This window comes from Falco naumanni, chromosome 15 (genome assembly GCF_017639655.2).
Source record: "Falco naumanni isolate bFalNau1 chromosome 15, bFalNau1.pat, whole genome shotgun sequence".
In the NCBI taxonomy this organism is placed as follows: Eukaryota; Metazoa; Chordata; class Aves; order Falconiformes; family Falconidae; genus Falco; species Falco naumanni.
The window spans coordinates 1,828,345-1,847,158 of NC_054068.1; the positions used below are offsets into that span (position 1 = coordinate 1,828,345).

The 18,814-nt window shown below is 51.2% G+C and overlaps 1 protein-coding gene across 3 annotated transcripts in view; it reads right to left on the bottom strand.

Moving 5' to 3' along the window:
* The window catches only part of ACSF3 (acyl-CoA synthetase family member 3), a 66,484-nt gene that overhangs the window by 22,889 nt on the left and 24,781 nt on the right, over positions 1-18,814 (bottom strand). For all 3 annotated transcript variants that reach the window (XM_040615309.1, XM_040615311.1, XM_040615310.1), the window contains exon 7: positions 6,854-6,980. In XM_040615309.1, the coding sequence (XP_040471243.1) occupies positions 6,854-6,980 (127 nt within the window). The remainder of the gene's footprint in view (positions 1-6,853; positions 6,981-18,814) is intronic.

Below are 18,814 nucleotides of genomic sequence, written 5' to 3' on the forward strand. Positions count from 1 at the left end.
GGGATGTGGGTCCAAGTTCTAAGCCGCTAGCAAAGGGAGCAGGTGAGCACTGCCACCCTGCCCAACTCATGAGACAGACTCAAAAAGAAGCTCCCTCAGCCCAGCCTTGGACGAAGACAATGCTTCAGCCAGTGGGCTTACCAAACTACATCATCTGCAACACATTATAATTAAAGAATTGTTCCTTTAAAGCTAGAATTTGCATTAACTGGATTTGCGACTAGGAAAGACACTGCAAACAAACAGAAAACCTGCAGATTAGGATGCTAATCAGATGCATTTCTATTTATAATCTGCCTTGATGAAGCTGAAGTATTTTCTGTTTCAGGTGTCAGTGCTACACCCACGAATGCAAGCAATTCCCCTGGCAGGGAAACACCTGCTAGTCTCTGGAGACAGGCAAGTGCCAGGGAAAAAGCCTATGCCGGAGGGACGGGGGGTGCGTCGCTTGCTACTTCTCCTGCCCCTTCTCCTTGGGGACCAGCCTGAGAAGAGGAATGGGTTGTGTCTGGCCAAGGATGACCTACGCAGGGTATTTCCTCAAACACCAGATTTTTCTGTGCTGGAAAACTGCAGGCAGCTTTGCCTCTTCCATCAGAAGTGGCGGGCTGGAAATCTCCAAAGAGCTGTGGCTGGGAATGGCAAGGATCTGCAGCTGGTGCCAGCGGCTACACCCAGCCAGGGACTGGAGAGCTCAGTCTGCAGAGGACAGATGGACATCAGGAGATCCCTGAAACCTGTCTGAGAGAGTCACTGGGCTTCTTCCCTTGGGATTCACAGCTGCAGCAAGAGCAGGTCCCATTTCTGCAGCAACCTGCAGTGCTAAGTAGGATGCTCCCAGCTAAGCCAAGGCTTATCCTTGGTGCCCGAGTTTGTAGATCGCAGAGGAAAGGCCTGAGCTGAGAGAACGGCATGTTCAGCAAGCACAGGCAGATGCACAGCGTGCTGCCGACTGCCCAAGCTTGGCAGCATCTGAACGCCTGCCAGAACTGATGGGTGCTTCTCATTTCTCCTGATGGTGTCTTACTCCAAATTAACAACTTTTTTCCTTTTTTTTTTCCCTGGAGCTCCCTCTTTCACTCCAGAGCATCCATAAGGAATAAAGAGATAGCAGGTCACCCTGTTCTCCTTTTCTTCTAAAGCCTTCACTAATGCTATATGGGAAGTCTTTGGGGCCATAGGAATTATTGTTAATGAAAGTCCGGGGAGGGTTGTGACTTGCATAAAAGGATCTAGCAAGAATGTGGTGATAAACCAGGACTTAGCAATGTGAAAACCAGCTACAACGTTGTTTTTTTAAATGCAGCTTAAAGAAAGAAACTTAAAAGACATGAGTCATCATTTTGAGATGTGCATCAAACAAGTTAAATAACTCTTACTTTCTTAACGACATATTAATCAAAGTGCATTGATTCTTGAATCAGATTCTACTACCAACAAGCCTTCTATCTTCTCCATCCTGATGCATGCATTAAGAGAGTTTTACTCTGACAGATACAATATAGCAATCAATAAAATCTTATTATATGGAGCTGAGATACATGGATTTGTTGCAGGATTTATGCACTACTTTCAAACCTGGTGCTATTTCATGTCTCAGCCTTAATCTGTAATTGAAAATAAATCTCCCTGAATACACCAGATTCTAATTTTCTGGATGTATGGGCAAATGTGAATGGAAGCCGGCCTTCCCTCAGGGAGAAGTCTGCTTTCTGATCGTATCACTCCCCCTGTGCACGCCACTGTGTTGCCAGATTCTTCTGGAGAAAGCACCCTGCCTGGCCCTGCGCAGGCAGGAAAACATGTGCGCAAACGGGCAGCGCCTGGTCACCACGCTGTGCAACTCCATCACGCCTCCAAACCCTCCGTCCCCTTCCCCACACCTCCAAAGACACTCGCTGCCCGAGGATTGCTGCCTCCTGGGCAGAGACAACGCAATCTGACAGCACTAGAGCCTGAGTGACATGAGCATCGCAAGGCTAGGTTGGATGAATAAAGATCAGGGAGAAGGGTGACTGGAGACGCGGGTGTTCCTCAGCTGCTTTTCTCCAGCTCCCGGGGTTTGCTCGGGGATTGCTCATAGAATGGTTTGGGTTGGAAGGGACCTTTCAAGGTCATCTAGTCCAACCCCCCTGCAAGAAGCAGGGACATCTCCAACTATATCAGGTTGATCAGAGCCCTATCCAACCTGACCTTGAATGTTTCCAGGGATGGAGCATCTACCACCTCCCTGGGCAACCTGTGCCAGGGCTTTACTACCCTCATTGTAAAAAATTCCTTCTTTCCTTATTTCTGTCTTCCATCCTTCCTGCTCAGCAGCACGTGAGCCTGCGTGGAGATTGCCTCTCACCTCACAAGGCGTGGGACAGCTGGGAAGGTAATGCAGGCATTTTTCCTTTGGGTTCGTCTCAGTCTGCAAGGGCTCGGTGCCGCTTGGATGTATGACAGCAGGTGGATACCCAGCAGTCTCCCTGGAAATGGCTGGAGGGGACTTTGATCTAAGCAGCTCTGTCAACAGCGTTAATACAATAAAAATAATCAAATTCACTCAGATGGGAATGAGAGAGATGGAGAGATAGGCAGACAACAGTGCAAATCGGAGGCAATAAAGAGGACAGGAGCAACAGCAAATCACCTATGCAACACCACGAGTTCAGATGCTTCTCAAAAGACCCGCAATCTTGAATTCATCAAAAAGTCACTGCAGCATCATGCCTTTTTTTCTGCTTTCATTTTTTTCCTTTAACACATAACACACGTGCTTGTTCCTTTTCTAAGCAGAGGCACAAAATGGGCACATTTTCAGAGGGAGGTCTGCATGGCCTCCTGCGTGGCACATACACGGTATCTGCCTCTCATCCCAGGGGAAGGAAACACAGGTTTGCAGTTGTTGTACTAAGTGCCTGGTCTTTCCAAGATTTCCCTAGAAACCGAGCAGAGAGCTGCAGAAGCATGCTGAGGAGTGCTGGCGGCTAGAGTATGCATCGCTATTTTTTTCCTCCTATCGTGGAGGGAATGACCATCCTCAATATGAGGCTGTTTTCTCGGGAAAGACAGTTCCATGGGAGAAAAGGGGATTTCAGTAAAGGAGTTGTCAATCAGACAGGAATATGACTCCTCCCATCAAAGTGTTGGCTCTTCTTTTTTTGGGTCCCTATACTTTCTGAAAAAAACCCCCATGATAACTCAATTTACAGGAACAGCAACCAGAAACGGAGAACTGGCCTGAGGAAGGCACTAGGGAAATAAACAACATGCAGCTAGAAAAGACTTCAAAATGCAAGACTCCTTTGTGAGCCTTGCATTGGAGGAAGCAGCCCAGCAAAGCACCCACTGGAACACTTCAGCAGGTGGCTCGCAAGGTTTAAGCATCGCCCCTCACCCCAGGGGCAGGTGAGGAAAGGAACGGGCGCTCAGGCTATGCAAGCCCCACGCAGCGGTTCCAGGTTAACTCTGATCACAAACCCAAAGGAGGGAACGAACTCCACTGACTCTTGGCTTTGCGCGTGTACCTCCGAGGATGGACACCCAGGCAGAGCCCCACGCCGGTTACACTCAGCAAAGCCAGCAGGACATACCACTCCGTGAGGTGGCAGTAATGCACGGGGAGGGTATGCACGGAGCGCACGGAGCCCGCGTTCGGTGCTCAGCATGCAGAGACATCACATCGCCTTCTGTTTAATAGTACAGCAAGCGCCAACCGCGGGACACTCCTCCCCACGTGCCCCATCCCTGTGCGGTGCCACCCCAGAGCAGTGCCCTTCCAGTGACAGACTCCCACAAAGTGCTGCCAGGCAGCACGCCAGGGCTCCCCCTGCTATAATTATTCTTCATTTGCTGACCCACTGGTATATTTTGGATCACCATTAACAATGACAGCTGAGGAGCTACCCGCACGGTCTCCAAATTTACCCTCTCAAACCTCGTCCCTGCCGCAGCTGAGTGCACATTCCCCATGTCCTTGGGGGACGGGGTGACCTGGTGGCTGGCTGCCTGCAATCACACCGTCATCTGCTTTAGCTGACCTGTAGGTCACTTGGGTGGGGACCCGCACAAGGGTCCGGCAGCGAGGGGAATGCTAGCATGGTCTAAGAAATACCATCACCCATTTTTTGGGAGCACCATGCACACGCGTGCAGCCTCACTTTTAAAACACTGACCTGTATGACCTGCAAATGTCAGATACAGCAGATTATAGCCTGGTAGCAGCCACTTTGCCTGTTTTGGATTCTTTCAGTGTAGTCTCCACTCCAAAGTCACCCACCTCTGCTTAATGGGGATAATTCACCTTCCAGATCCCAGTTGCTATGATGGGACACAACCTCCTCGCTTCCCTGAAGTGTTTTTTTTTTACCACCACAGGGACATTAGCCGTTTCTGAGTGATCTCTGAAGACTGTCACCGTGGCAGTGGCAGCAGGGCGAGCAAGGGGCGACAGGGCTTGCTCACGGCACTGCCAGCCAAATGAGGCTTAGGAATAAAATAGCCCCATTGACCCAACATCCACCAGAGATGCAGCAAGCGGTCAGGGGAGGAAAGAAAGGAAAAAAAGGCAAAGAGTGGGGGAACGGGATGGGGAAGAGGGTTAAAAGTCTGCTGTCCTCCCTAGGCAGCTGCAGGGACATTGGGGAGGCAGCCTGGCCAGGGGTCTGCCACTGAGGGCGTTCAGTCAGGTACCCTCAACCTGGCCCAAGCCCCACAACGGCTGTCTCCACTCCTCGCCCCCCCCCCCCTTATTTCTAGCTCTGAGTTTTGCTCAGCTAGCGAAAGGGTTAAGTTTAATTTATACTGATTTCTATTTAATATCATTCTCTCCCCGTAGGAGCCGGCAGCTGTGAGCTGATTGTACTCTCTCATTATGCAGTCTGTATCACTAATGGCCTGTGACAAAGGCATGCCATCTTCCCGGCCTTACCCCCGAGAGCCAATTAAACACACATACTCCCTTCCTGTTTGCAGCGCATTACAATGAAATTAAACTGAATTTCAAAATCATTTTCTCCTAAAGACATCTCTTTGCAATAATTAATGCATGCTATTCCTTTGCATCTGAAATATTCATCAGGAGTGTCGATTAAAAAAATTTTTAAAGCTGATTGCCCTGTACCCTACACATTGCCTGATGATGCTCCAGTCCCAGCCTGCGGTACCTGCCCGGGATGGGGACCCATGGTGACACTGCTGGCAGGGCAGCTCCACGTCTGCTTCTGGATAACAATAATAATAAATCACAGCTTCTTCAGGAACCATAAATAAATAAGACTACACAGAAGGCATCAGAAACCCAGCCTGACTCCTGACTTGGTGGCACTGCTAACGCACAGTCAAAGAGGGGACTGGCAAAGTCAGAGCTGTGTATATGCTAAGGCCAGGCAGAAATGAGCCAGCCTGCCCGTCTACACCGGCAAGATTAACCGGCGGTGGGGCTCGGTGCAGGCAGACAAGCGCGCTGACTGTACCTACCCCACTGCCCAAAGAGCTGCCAGCCGGCAGCGGGGGCAGCAGGAAGGTGGGCACGCCAAGATACCAACCAGCGGCCGGGGCCAGAGCCTACCCACCCATCCTGCAGCTGGTTTAGTTCTCAATCTAAATTGCAGAATGGCCCCGGGGGCCAGGAACCTCTGACCGAGGAGTCTCTGATGCTCGTCATGCCACACGCAGATCGGGAGGTGTAATTTGAAGCACATAACTTATTCATGGCCTGTCAGATCTATTCCATTTGGGAAAGGTCTTCAGCCTGGTATCCTCTTGAATTTGTTATCCCCCATGATGAGCAGGATTAGCCATGAGCTCTCCTCCGAGAACTTGCCATCCCAGCCACAGCAGCTTCAGGTGGGGACAGTCCCAATGGCATCTGCTGCTATCACAGGGTAATGCGATCTTTCTTCTGTTTGCAAATATTTGATAAAACCTACCAAGGCACACACTGGACCCACCTGCAATAGGTATTATTATTATTAGGGTATTACTATCTAGTGAAATTTGATTTGAAAGAAGCAAATATCAGAGGTTTTCCCATCCCTGGAAGCATTTTATGCTTCAGAAACTGTTCCCTTGCTTGAAAGGGAAAGGCAAATCCTAAGAAAACCCAGAAAAAGACACATTTCCTTTGCATTTCTGCAATGTATCACATGTAAAAATAAAATAAGCCTTAGTTTCAGATTAAAAGGTCTCATTATTTGGAAGACTGAGACTTTTCACTTTAAAAAAAATGTTCTGGCAATTTCAAAACCCTTGCCTGAACTGCTCCCACACTGAAGACACCCGCTGTGATTTTTCCCCAGAAAGTTCAGCTTTCCATCAGTTAGTATTTTCTGACTTACAAACAATGGTTCCTTGAAAAGCTCCCTCGTGACGCCGGCGACCAAGCTCATGACCCCAGCCCACCCCATGCGGCCGCGCTGCCCGTGCTCATGGCTTCAACCCTACGCACCTTGTCCTTAAATACTCAGCCATAACCAGGAGAGCAAACTCCCCCACAGACACCCAGCAGGAGGCAGGACAGATCCAGCACCTTGGAGTTTTCCACTGATGTGGTCCCCATGTAGGTTAAGCTAAATCCCACCCATTTACAAAGTTTAAGTCCCCATAAAACATTAAGCACCAATATATTATGCTTACAACCCCAAACATACCCCGTTACTTGGCTAACTGTAGCCAACATAAGCAAAGCCCCTCCCCGAGCCCAGTGTTTGGAAGCATGTCCAGCCTGCATCCCTGGTCAGGCTGTGACCATCCCATCTCCAAACCCCCACCAGCAGCCAGGGAACCCCAGGGACCAAACCAGAGCTGCTGCCCCCCCGTCTCCCTGGGCTGCCCTCTGCCAGGCACCACGGGGAAGCCATCCCAGTACCTGTTTTGAACCAGCCGTCGGGTGTGAAAGCATCTGCTGTTTCTTTGGGTCTGTTCCAGTACTCGCGGAAGACGGAGGGTCCCTTCACAAGCAGCTCCCCTTCTTGCCCCTCAAGACCCGGTGTCACCTAGGACAAGCAGACAGTGAATGCATCCCAGGGAGCAGCAGCAAGGAGTTGTCCCTGCAGCCGCATTGCCTCCACCACCTGTCCCCCAGCACCAGGGTTTGCTATGCAGCATGGTGGGGGGCAAGCAGGGCCCACACCATGTGCCCTTCCAGCCTTTACCAACCTCCGATACAGCCTGCCTACCTGCAAGACCTCTTTCCTCAGATGGAAGGGCTCACCTAAGCACCTTTGATATTAAAAAGCACTGAAAACAGACATCTGTGTTACATGGAAACATGAACTGCCATCCTGGAACCACAGCCCAGGCAGGCTGACGCCTTCCAGCTGCTGGCAGAGAGCAGAGGACAGATCTTGCATGCAAACATGTGGGAAATACTCTTGGGAAAGGGACGGTCCTTTCTGACCCCTGGATGGCCTGATGCAGACCGGCTTCATAAGAGCTCTCTGCACCCTGCTCCCACTGCAGCACCCATCAACCTCTGCCAGGGTCAGGTTCTCTCCCAGGAGATAATTCAGGGACCCCTCGCCCCAATCCCCACTTGCTGCCCTCGGAGCTTCAGCACAGTCTGGGGAGTAGGATACTGGGGGTGCATCAGCAGAGGCAGCGTGTCATGCTGTGCCATCTCCAGGCACCTCAATCCGGGCACCCACCGGCTCAGGGGCCCCGTCTCCCATCTCTCTCTGGCAAGATGGCCCTTCCCCACAGCTTAGGCTCTTGGGGGATGGATGAAACCAGGTCACAGAGGCCGTGTCCTGAAAGACCCACGCATCCCCAACTCCAAGTGCCATCCCCAGAGTGCTGCCGACCTCCAGGCCTGTAAATCTGGCAGAGACAGCAGCAAGCTGAAAGGGCGAGTGGCTGGCTCAGCCATGGAAAGAGCAGCCACAGGGGCCACGGGCCACCAGCTGCACTGCTTGGCACTCGCAGCAACCTGCCGCTGGGCTGGCAGCGGCGAAGCCCTGCCCTCCCTGGGGAGGGGACGCACGGACTGCTGTCCCACAGCAGCTGTGAGATCGGATCCTCATCTGATGTTGAAGGCACCGCCACCACTCGCTCTAGATGCACTGGATCTGGTGTCTCAGGGGTGAGGACCACCGTCCTGCACACCGCAACCAGGCAATGCAGCCTGGGGGCCGCCACCGTGAGGCAGGGGGAAGCAGGGGATGATGCGCTCCCATGGCTGTGCCACGCTGCTGTCTGCTTTGTTGATAGATAGAAAACTTGGTTTTCCAAAACTGTCAATCTAACACTTTTTTTTTCCTGAGGAGGTGGCAGGAAACACCATCTGATTTGTTCTCCGGAACACGCGGCTCCTTTCAGGCTCACTAGAAGGCAACGCTTGTAGTGACAACTCAGCACCCTGCAAACCTGCACGGGCAGGTTTTCTACGGCAACAAAACAAACATCCTGCTGTTATGGAAACTGGAGAATCACAGGAAGGTCACAGACTTGCCTGACATGGCATGGTATCTCATCTCCCCTGCACGTACATTGCTTTTTAATTATAAGGACGGAGGCAGGCTATGGGATGAGGCACTAGAGAGGCACAAACATCACACTACTTGTGGGACTGCGGCAACCTAAAGTCCTTTGCAGGGAAGATGTGCAAAGCCACTCCTGGGATGGAAGGTCACTGCGAGATGTGCTTGTACACATTGCTCCATCCCTTTGCAGAGAACATTCCAGTAACAGGAACTCCGAGCCACTTTGTACTTGAGCTGCTGCAACACGGCCAAGATACATCTGGGACCCCAAAAGACAGCAATGCCAGAAACGCAGCCACAAGGGAAAGCAGTAATAGCAGAACTGGAGTGCCAAGCAGAGTCCCAGAGCAGGGCAGGCTTTGTGTCTCAGCACAGCCTTTGGATGGAAACAAAGCTCCTCTAATGTAAAATACTTAGAAAGCTGCTTTTAAGGCACAATTTTTGTTTTAAGTCGTTCCTTCCTGATGTCCTGTCTTGGAGGATGGGGTGACATGAGGATCTCTGCCCGTACAGCCCAGGCACTTCTACAGAACTGCCTACATGCCTCTGTGTGTCCCGGGCTGGGCTGAGCCCCCGGAGCTCTGGCTGTGCATCATCCCCACTGCCTGGAAGATGCTGCAGGAGAAAAGCTCATTAATGCTGATGACAAGAGTTTTGCTGAGTGATGGCAAGGTGAAGATGGTGCTGGATGAGTTCTCCCCTGGGGATCTGAAAGAGGGAGCCTGAAGACCAGACCATCCACAAGCAGGACAGCACAGAGAAACATGAAGTCAGGAGAGCCCAGGCCCAAACCTCCGTACCTGCAGCAGCAAAAGGGCAAGAGGCACAAAGCCTGCGTGGGCAAGCATGGCAGGGATGTGGTGGGTGACACAGGACCAGCAAGGCAGGGTTTCAGTGCTGTTACAGAGGCTGCATGTAGTTTTACAATGCAGCTTTTTCTTCTCGTTTCTTTTCCTCCAGCCATGGAATCAGAAAACAAGCAACTTCCCTGAGCAACCCAGTGCCCACAGTATTCCTGGTTCCAGTTTTGCCCATCACGTAACCCAGTCTTTACAACCGTGCCAGCAACACCTTTCCTCCCAGGGGGAAACTCCACCACCCATCTCCCTGCAAACGCTGTGCAAACACCGCCGCCCCTGTATCCCGTCCGCCCCTTCTCAGCTAGAGATAACTGACTATCAAAATCACCCTCACATTAAAGGCGCTTTAATTACTAGTGCGAGCCTGCAAAGTTAATCCCTTTAGCCGTCAGGCTGCTTCTGACTCCCCCAAAAGGGCTGGGGAGGGGCTGGCAGAGGTAAGAACGGTGAAGACCTGTGAACAGTTGCCTGAGCTTCATCTACAGATCCTGCCAGATTTTGTCTTCTGCTTGTCGGCGCTGAACACGAGAACGGGTGGAAATTTGGCTACTAGAAGTGTCTCCAGCCCCCGCCTGCCCAGCTGAGCCCTGCCCTGCACAGGCATTGCACAGTGCCAGCCCCACCTGCACCATGCCCCGGATCAGAGCAGCAGAGCTGCCCCAGGGACCAATCCTGCACAGTGTTTACCTGCACGCTGCAATGTCTTGTGTGAATCAAGCCTTGAACCAGCTCCAAATTTCTTGTCATATCAACTCAAATTTTGGCAGCGGCTCAACCCACATCTTATCTCGAGCAGAGCTCCTTGGCAGCAGGCACCTCCCTGTTGTGTAATTTAATGATGTTATAGCTGGCTTGCAAACAGTAAAACAGAAAGGCCGTGACGTTATCTTAATAGGATTTTGCTTGCTGAACTCCGAATGTCACCGGCACTGCTCCCCAGTGTAGCAGAGGGGACACAAACCACCCCAGTGCCAGCAGCTTCTGCTGCTTACAAACAGCATAAATTAAAATTCAAGGTTCAAGGCATTTAGCTCCTACAACCCCTTGCATCTGATCCCTGCTAAAATCCCACGTACACCAAGCTAGCTGGCTGCTAACCCACTTTGAAAGCAGGATTTTGGTGGCAGCAGCATGGCTAGTCTGTTTGTTTCCTTCCTTGTCAAATCTCAGCGGCACCCGTTGTTGATACACTGGATCGACGTTGCAAGCAGCTGCTGAAAGCATCAGATTGCTAATTGCACAGATATCCTCCTCTCCCAGTGCTATATTTTAATGCATGTTTCAACCGCTTTAATGCATTCGAGCAACTTTAACACCCAGGCACAGCGTGCCCCCGAAGGTTGCCGTTTGATAGCTTTCTGCTGTAAAACCGATTCGGCAAGTTGAGCTGGGCCAGCCGGCATACTATAGATAAGATTACATTTTCCACGCATGAAAATAAAAGGTTGTAATAAATCCTTTGAAGGACTAAAACTGGGTGATTATAAAATTCATATTTTCCCTGCTTCCATTTTACCTCTTTATTAAGAAGGAAGCGAGGGCAGTTTGTAAATAGCTGGGAATCCCCGCTTGGCAAGCGGCCCTGGGATTTGTTCAAAGTGGCCATTTGTTTTCTTGCGGTCTCTGATATACGCTGCCCCACGCTCCTCCGGGAACTGCGGGAGAGGAGCTTGTAATGGACTGTAATGGAATTAGGGGCTTTTATGGAGGTAGGCTCAGAGCAGCACGTTTTTCGCTGGGAAGCAGGGGAGGCACGGTGGATTCCTAAGCAGAAACATGTGGAAGCCGCAGAGTGAAAGCTGGAAGGCGAGGCTTTAAGGGGAGGTAATAACTTGTTATTGGGCTGATAGGATTGGGAGGAAAACAGACAAGCTTTTAGCAAAAAAGCCAAACACCTTCTTCGGGCTGCAAACAGTAAGTTTCAGGACACATTTAACTTCTACCAGACCCCTCCTTCCCCCCACCCCCCAAAAAATAATAATCTGAACCTCTTTTCTCTGGGTGAGTACCAAAGGCTGCGGATCAGAGCATCTTCTTCAGGAGGGATGTTAAAAAGGACCTTGCAACTCTCATGCCCCAATGCCCCAGAAGCACAAGACAGTGCAGTTGCAGAACAGCAGTTTGCCTGAATGGGCTGAAGAGGAGCAGGGCACCGCAAGGGGGTCTTCTTACCCTGCAGAACGATCCATTTTCCTTTTACTCTTCTTTACTTACACCTCTGTCCCTAGGTCCCCACTCCCTGTCCCACCCTCCTGCCCACTTTCCAAACCCTCCGCGGTCCTGGTTGCATGAAGAACCAGTTCCCAGCAGCCAACCTGCGCCCACAGCTCCCACCATGCTGGGCTCTGAGCAGCCCAGCTTCTTTCACACCACTGCTGCCAGAGCAGGAGAGAATAGCCTGGGGCATGCACCGGCTGGGCATCCTCACTGGTAACAACCAAGAAAAGCAAAAGCATTTACATTTGTGGGGAGGAAAGAAATGCCTCTGCAGCCCTGCCGCCTCCGCCACAGCCCTACTGCACTGCTCAGCTTTGGAAGTGCTTGGCATTTTTCCTCACCTTGTAAATAAGTGATTACTGTGATCAAAATAATTAAGCAACCTAGCCTTTTAAGTGACTAATAGAAGACAATAATTTATATGCGTGAGGTTTATGGAAGTGATGAAGCCCTTTTAGCAGTTCTCGCAAAGTAGTAACTTTTCTCCATTGTGGGTTGTTGTGGGTTTTTTTTTTTTTGTTTTTTGTTTTTTTAACATACCAGAGCATGGAAAATAAAATAATGAAGCCAAAGTACTGCCGTGCCTGCCCCTGGCACCCCAGGGTGAAGCTGCGGAGCATGGGTGCCCTGCCACACTCACCACCGCACTGCTGCCGAAGCTTGCCTGCTACCAGCGCTTCCAGACACAGGCCCTGTCCCTCATGAGACCACTCACTCGCCCTTTCAAGATTTTGGTGGCCCAGAGTGCTGCAATAGAGCAAAGCCCTGCCCCAATACAGCGTCCAACAGCTCAGCCCCCACTGACCTGGAGAAAGCACGGGAGCTCCAGGCTTTGCTCAGACTGCTTTTCCAGACCTGGGGATCACGCTACATCCAGAACTGGTACGGTGGGTGATGGCATGCTCACCTGCCTCCAAAAGGAAGCTGGAAACCAATAATCTGCTTGACAGTGCCTTTTAATCACTGTCTCCCTGGGCCATATTTGAATGGATGTCCTAAAGGTGTGAGGCTTGCTAGAGCATTACCAAATTCCCAGGCAATTTGAACTCTCATGCACATTCATAATTAAAAATTCCCTGCTAAGTTGCTTGGTTTTGTAAAAGCATTATCGTTCCTCTGAGCTCCGTGTCCTGCAGCATCCTGCAGAAGGCTAGCAGGAGGCAATTTAGACACAGAACAATTTTCCTCCTGCTGGAAAAAGGCAGATTTCTGCTCCTTGGGGACACAGCACAGAGAGAAAGAGGGGAAAAAAAAACCCAACCAAAAAACCCCAAACCCAGGCTGTAATCTACAAGGCCACATTTCACATCTGTTTTTGCAATGTTAACTTTTATAAAAGGGCTGGGAATAACACAATCAATTTACTTTTCATTTTGGAGGGTTATAAATTTAAAAGCAAGACTGGTGCACAGTGGAGCTGGAACACTGAAACTTATTTTCAGAAAACCCAGCCCTCTACTTAAAGCAAATGTTGCTCCACTGAAAACAAAAGTGACTGTATATATTTTTAGGCAATACTGATTTTTGAAAGTTACCAGGACTGATTAACTCCAGATGATCCCAAAAGAACCACAGAAAACAGTTTGCGAAAGGTCAGTCCTCCCTGCAGTTGCTCCATGGACCCAAAACTTCTTGATCTATATTAACACCATAAATTAGACATGTAACACTATTCCAGAAACACCATCAGCTCTCCACGCTGCTGTTCTCATCCCTCTTGTTTGCAGGCTTCAGAAGATAATAAACGAGGCGAGATGTCAGCACATCTTCCCACTCCCTCAGCTCTCTTCATTAGACAAAGGCTCCTGACGTGCCCTCACAACGCCCGCTCTGATTTTGTGCTCGGGGGCAGGCAGAGGACCAGGCAAGGATTCAATTAGCAGCCCACCTTCGGTTCGTTTTTCATAAGCCTCACTTAAAAGTTGAGGTCAGCAAGGCTGTGATGTGCTGTGACTACAGACGATCACGCTGCCTCTAATTGCTTCCTTGTGCTAAGCCATCCCGCAGTAGCCAGTGCCTCCTTCCTTTGGCTGGAAGCGCTCTGGGGCAGAGATCGTCCCTTTTTCTTCTGGTCTCTGTGCTTCAGCATCTCCCCACCACATCCAGGGCTCTTTTGCAAACATCTCCAAGACACGCTACAGCAGCAACAGCCTCCACAACCCAATGGAAGTCCAACAGGCATATCATGGGAGGAGGCACGCAGCCTGAACCCATAGCTCAGAAGGACTCACCTGTGAAGTTGCAAAAATCAAGCAGAAACAAGCACCAACAACTGTGTTGGCAGGAGACCTGCTTTCATCCCGTGCCTCCCAACACCAAACATGAACACCCCAATCTCCCAGGCTCTCCTGGCACAGGCAAGGACACAGAAAAGGGTTGAAGACCAACACCAGCCAAGATGGGATGAGAGAAGAATCCACCCACCTCTTGTCACTCATGCTGGGAGAACCAGGACTGCCAGCCTAGTGAAAGGGACCGGTCACCCCCCCGCTACAAGGAGAAATGAAAGCATAAAACAATAATAAAGAGATGAACAGAGATCTTGAGAGTGCTATGACAAAGGTTAGCTCAAAGGGAAGACTTGTGGAAAGAGGGTTCTTCTTGACAGATTCAATTTCAACGTGCAAGAAAATAGTCTTCTGGAATCAAGGCTGCTCCTGGGATAAGAAAACTTTTCAGCTAAGAAACAAAGGGACATGATGCTAACACAATTTGCCTCCCTCCACTTCTACTACCAGGAGGAAATAAAATGCAGCTATTTTCACAAATTAAAAAAAAATAATCAGAGGACAGACAGAAAGAAAGAAGGAGATATAAATACCTATGAGAATGCAATTACTGACTGAGTTGACTAAAGAACTGGATGAGATCAATGAGAAGCAGCTAAAATGTTTATACAGTAATGAAAGCAGCCTGGGCAACCAAGTGGAGAAACTTGAATTACTTGGGCAGGACACAAAATAGGATACCGAGGAGACGAGAGGAACATAGTGAAACAATAATTGTAACGGGAACATACACAACTGCAGTGTCTAACACTGTGAAGGCTTTGGAAGGAGTTTTTGGAAGAAGCAGAGGCAAATGGAAAATGGGAAAAAATGCGCACAGCTTGAGTTTACCAAAGGTGGATTGCACCAGAAAACCTGAGGACTGATGTCCCAGATAGAAGAAAAGCAGCAGATCTGATTCAGGCTGCCTTCAACAACACATTCCCCACGCTGCCTGCCCAGAAGGTGGCTACTGACGGGACAGATCACAGGGCTGAGAGCAAGATTCATGAGGTGGGGGCCAAGACCCAGGTAGAGGAGATTAAGCCCAAAGCATCCCGCAAGCCCCTATGGTAGCCAGCCAGCCAGCCTCGCTAGCCAGCCTCCAGCTCTCCATCGCTCAACTCCAATGTCACCCCAAGTCTCAAGTCACAGCGTGACCCTGAATCAGTGACTTGCTGTCCTGATGAAGGCACTGTAAGGGGCTTCAGCACCATATGGCATGTCCTGCACCTATAGCAGCAAGCCGCTGATGGTAGATGGAACTGGGACACTGGAGGTAAGGTTCATCACCGAGAGACCTGCGGGAGGTACCAGTACCTGCAGATGGGATGCAGCAGGGATGAAAAAACAGATGGAAAACTGTACCATCGGGAGGAGAGATGTCTGGGAAGTGTAGGAGCACTGAGGACAAAGAACAAACTGGTTTAGGCTGAGGTCTTATCAGGATAGGAAAGGAACAAACCAGGGTGGCTCCCTGGGCCAGGTGGTCACGTCCCCACCAGCATGTCCATACCTGTCCATTTTCAGGAATGCCAGTCACAGCTGGCACGTGCCTATCTCTAGCTTCAGGAGCTACACACAGGAGAAGAGCCAGGTACATCTGCACCAGCTGCTTCAAAATACCCGGATGGATGAGAAAGAAGAATCAACCACACAAGAGGTACATGTGCAACAGCACTTCTGTGTGGGACCTGGCCCAGAGAGGTGCCAAGTATCCAAGTCATAGAATCATAGAGAAGTTTGGGTTGAAAGAGACCTTTAAAGGACATCTAGCCCAATCTCCCTGCAAGGAGCAAGGACATCAACTACATCAGGTTGCTCGAAGCCCGGTCCAACCTGACCTTGAATATTTCCAGGGATGGAGCATTCACGATGCTCCTCCTTGGGTCAGCAAAAGATGGGGAGATGCAAAAGGTCCACGGCACCCACCCCCAGAGGCAGCAGCCATGGGGGGTGCCCAGACCTTGGAGGAAGCCTCCAAGACAACCCTGGCAGCTCAGTGGTGACCAAGCACCTCCCCACCGCTTCTCCAGAGATCTGGGCTGAATGTCAGTGAGGTGGAGCCATTCCTGGTCCTCTCCACAGGGGCATCAACAGCCAAGACCTCCGGTCATAACAAAGGGTGACGGTGCCAGCTGCCCTCAACACCCACAGCCCTGCAGAGGTGCTGGCAACCAGCAGCAAGCTGCTAGCAGATGGCAGAGACGCAGGAGGCATGGGGAGGAGGGGCCAGGAGATACTGGTGGCTTTCGGAAGGGATGGCCGCAGCCGAGCCGGTTCCAGTCCAGGACGACAGCTTGCATATGGATAAACAACGAGACAATTACAACCTGGGGCGGGGGGGGGGGGGGGGGGCGACGAGAAAAGCCCATGGCTGCAGCATCCTCCTGCTGCCAGCTCCTGCAACCCATACGTCCTGCACAGCTCCCTCCGCAGCCTCATCACAAGAAAATTACTTGCCATAAAAGCCCTGGCTAGCGCACTGCATTAGATACAGCTGTGAAACCATTTATCTATTGATAGACCCCTATTGTCAGGGACTAGGGTTTGGCTTTCGTGTGAGTGAGCAATCTGGGGAAAAAGAAAAAAAAAAATCAACAAAAATGACAACCCAAAAAACCTACCAACCAACCAACAAACAAACAAATAAAGAAGGAGAGAGACAATACCCGACAGCTTGCAGGGTTTCCAGGCCTCTGCCAGCTGGGAAGCTAAGCATATGAAATATGCATTGCACTGAACAAAGCAAACTGAAACGTTCAGCACTGGAGAGCTGTAACCCTTTCCTGTGTACCAGAGCCAGGCATGGGGAGAGCGAGATCCCTGGGCTGCCAAAAGTTAAGGGGGGTGGGGGGAAACAGGAGAAAAAGCATCCAGGGCCATGGGTAAAGATTACTGAGCCTGCCTATATGGTCAGACAGACTCAACAGGCAGCTGCTTAAGGTAGGTTGAAAGTTTAGGAACTGCTTTGGACATGAGTGGCTGCAGGAGCAATAGCTGGGATGGCTCAAAGCAAGCAAAGCTGCTGCCGTCTCCTGACATCCACCTCCACACCTCTGCTCTCCAGGGATGCATCCGAGGGGAAGCACTTCTCCAAGCACTCGAAGGACAGTATGTCTCCAAGGGACCGTGCTCTGCATCACCATGCTCCTGCACAGGCAGGAGCTGGGGGACACTGTGTCACTGTGACACCAATGGCAAGTGCCACCTCCTGCCCACATGGCCCCACCGCAGATGGCCCTGTCCCACACCAGGTTACAGAGCATCCTCAGCTGGGAACAGACCACGCAGTGAGGGGATCTCATCGGGCTGGAGCACCTTGCTTCGGCGTTGGCAGTGATGGTGCAGATTCAGGCAGGGCATGGGTGACAGCCTGATCACACACGGCTCCATGTCAGCTCCGTCAGCCAGCCTGCAGCCCAACGTGTGGCAGCAATTAGCAGAAGCAGCACAAAAGCCAGCCAGAAAACCTGAGCAAACCGGGTGCAATGGAGCACAAGGCTCATGAGAGCTGCAAGGAGATTGAAGGGCTGGAGCACGTGCATGAAAGGAATCCAGCACTCTAATCAAGGGATGGGAGAAAATGAAGGGAAGAACAGAGATCCAGCAAACTTTCAGCTAAGTAGATTATTGATCTTCAGGGTGTGCCAGAAACCAGCTTTGCAAATTACAGCAGTCCCCTGCTGCAAGCTCAGGCAGTTACCGGATGGCAGAGCAGAAACACTCCCCACCTCCCAGCTCCAGCCACCCACACACCTTCCTCTGCCACCGCCACGATGCTGCTGAGCTCCCGTTTGCATCTCACTGCGGCAGGACACCCAAACATGTCCAAAGGTGGCACGAAAGGAACCGGCGCGATGCCCCGCCATCTAATGGGAGAGACAGTGTCAGTGGGGAAGAAACAGCTCAGCAAAAGTCTTGTTGTCTTCTGTTGTCAAGAGGGAGCAGAAGGCAGAAACCTCAGCCCAACACGAGCGGGGAAGGCGGTGACCTTGCAAGGCTCATACAGCTAAGCAAATCTTTTCCTTGGCAAAGGCAGGCACTCTTTCTGCTCGCAGTCGGGAGGGTTTCTGCGCAGCAGAGCCAAGGTGTGAACGCCTCGCAGATTGCCCTGACAATGCGCCTAACCCCCGGCATGAAGATCACCTGCTTGCAGGAGCCGAAAGGCTGGTGAGAAGAGATGCCTTGGAGCCCAACTCCTATCAGGGCGCTCGGCATCCCAACCAGATCTTGCCCTCAGTGCTCACCCTTAGCCCTCTGTACTGCCAGGCACGGCCACCCCACAGCACGGCTGCCCCACAACACAGCCCCGTGTCCCCACTGCGGCCAGGACTGGCTCCGGCTTGGCAGTTTCATTATCATCTGTGCAGCGGCACAGATGTGCACTGCGCTTTCTGTGTACAAAGAGAGGTCCCTGCCCTGAACGTCATATAACTGTGGCAGACGGCAGGCGCTCCCTGCGCTGGCCCAGCTGCTGGGAGGTGTTTTTTTCCAGCAATCCATTATGTGACATTTGGTAATTTTTCATAGTATCAATGCCAAACCAGAGAGAAATGCCCAGAGCAGGGATGGGGCTGTGGATGCTTGTTTCAAACCCAGGCAGGCAGGCACTGGGAGGGCTGTGTCCCTCCTGCCACCAGCCCCCCCTGCCACTGTCCTTACACTGGGACCCCTCTGCCTTTGCCAGGTCCGTGCCACTGACATCCTAGTCCTCGACCAACATGCTGTAAGCCTCAGAGCCCTCCTGCGAGGGAGGTGAGAAGTATTTCTTTATCTCTTTTCATAAGAGACAAGGAAAAGGCCACACCAGGGTCCTCCAGTGGCACAGGCAGAGAGGGTGACATCGACTGGGTCTTCTCATCCCAGGGACAGCCCCTTTGCCATGCAGGAGCTGGTTTTAAACAAAGCCAGGCCTTTCTTAGAGTGGTGGAGCGTGATGAGCACTCAGACTGTCAGATCCTCCTTGTTTTAAATAAATTCCACTGACATACTCTCTTCTGAC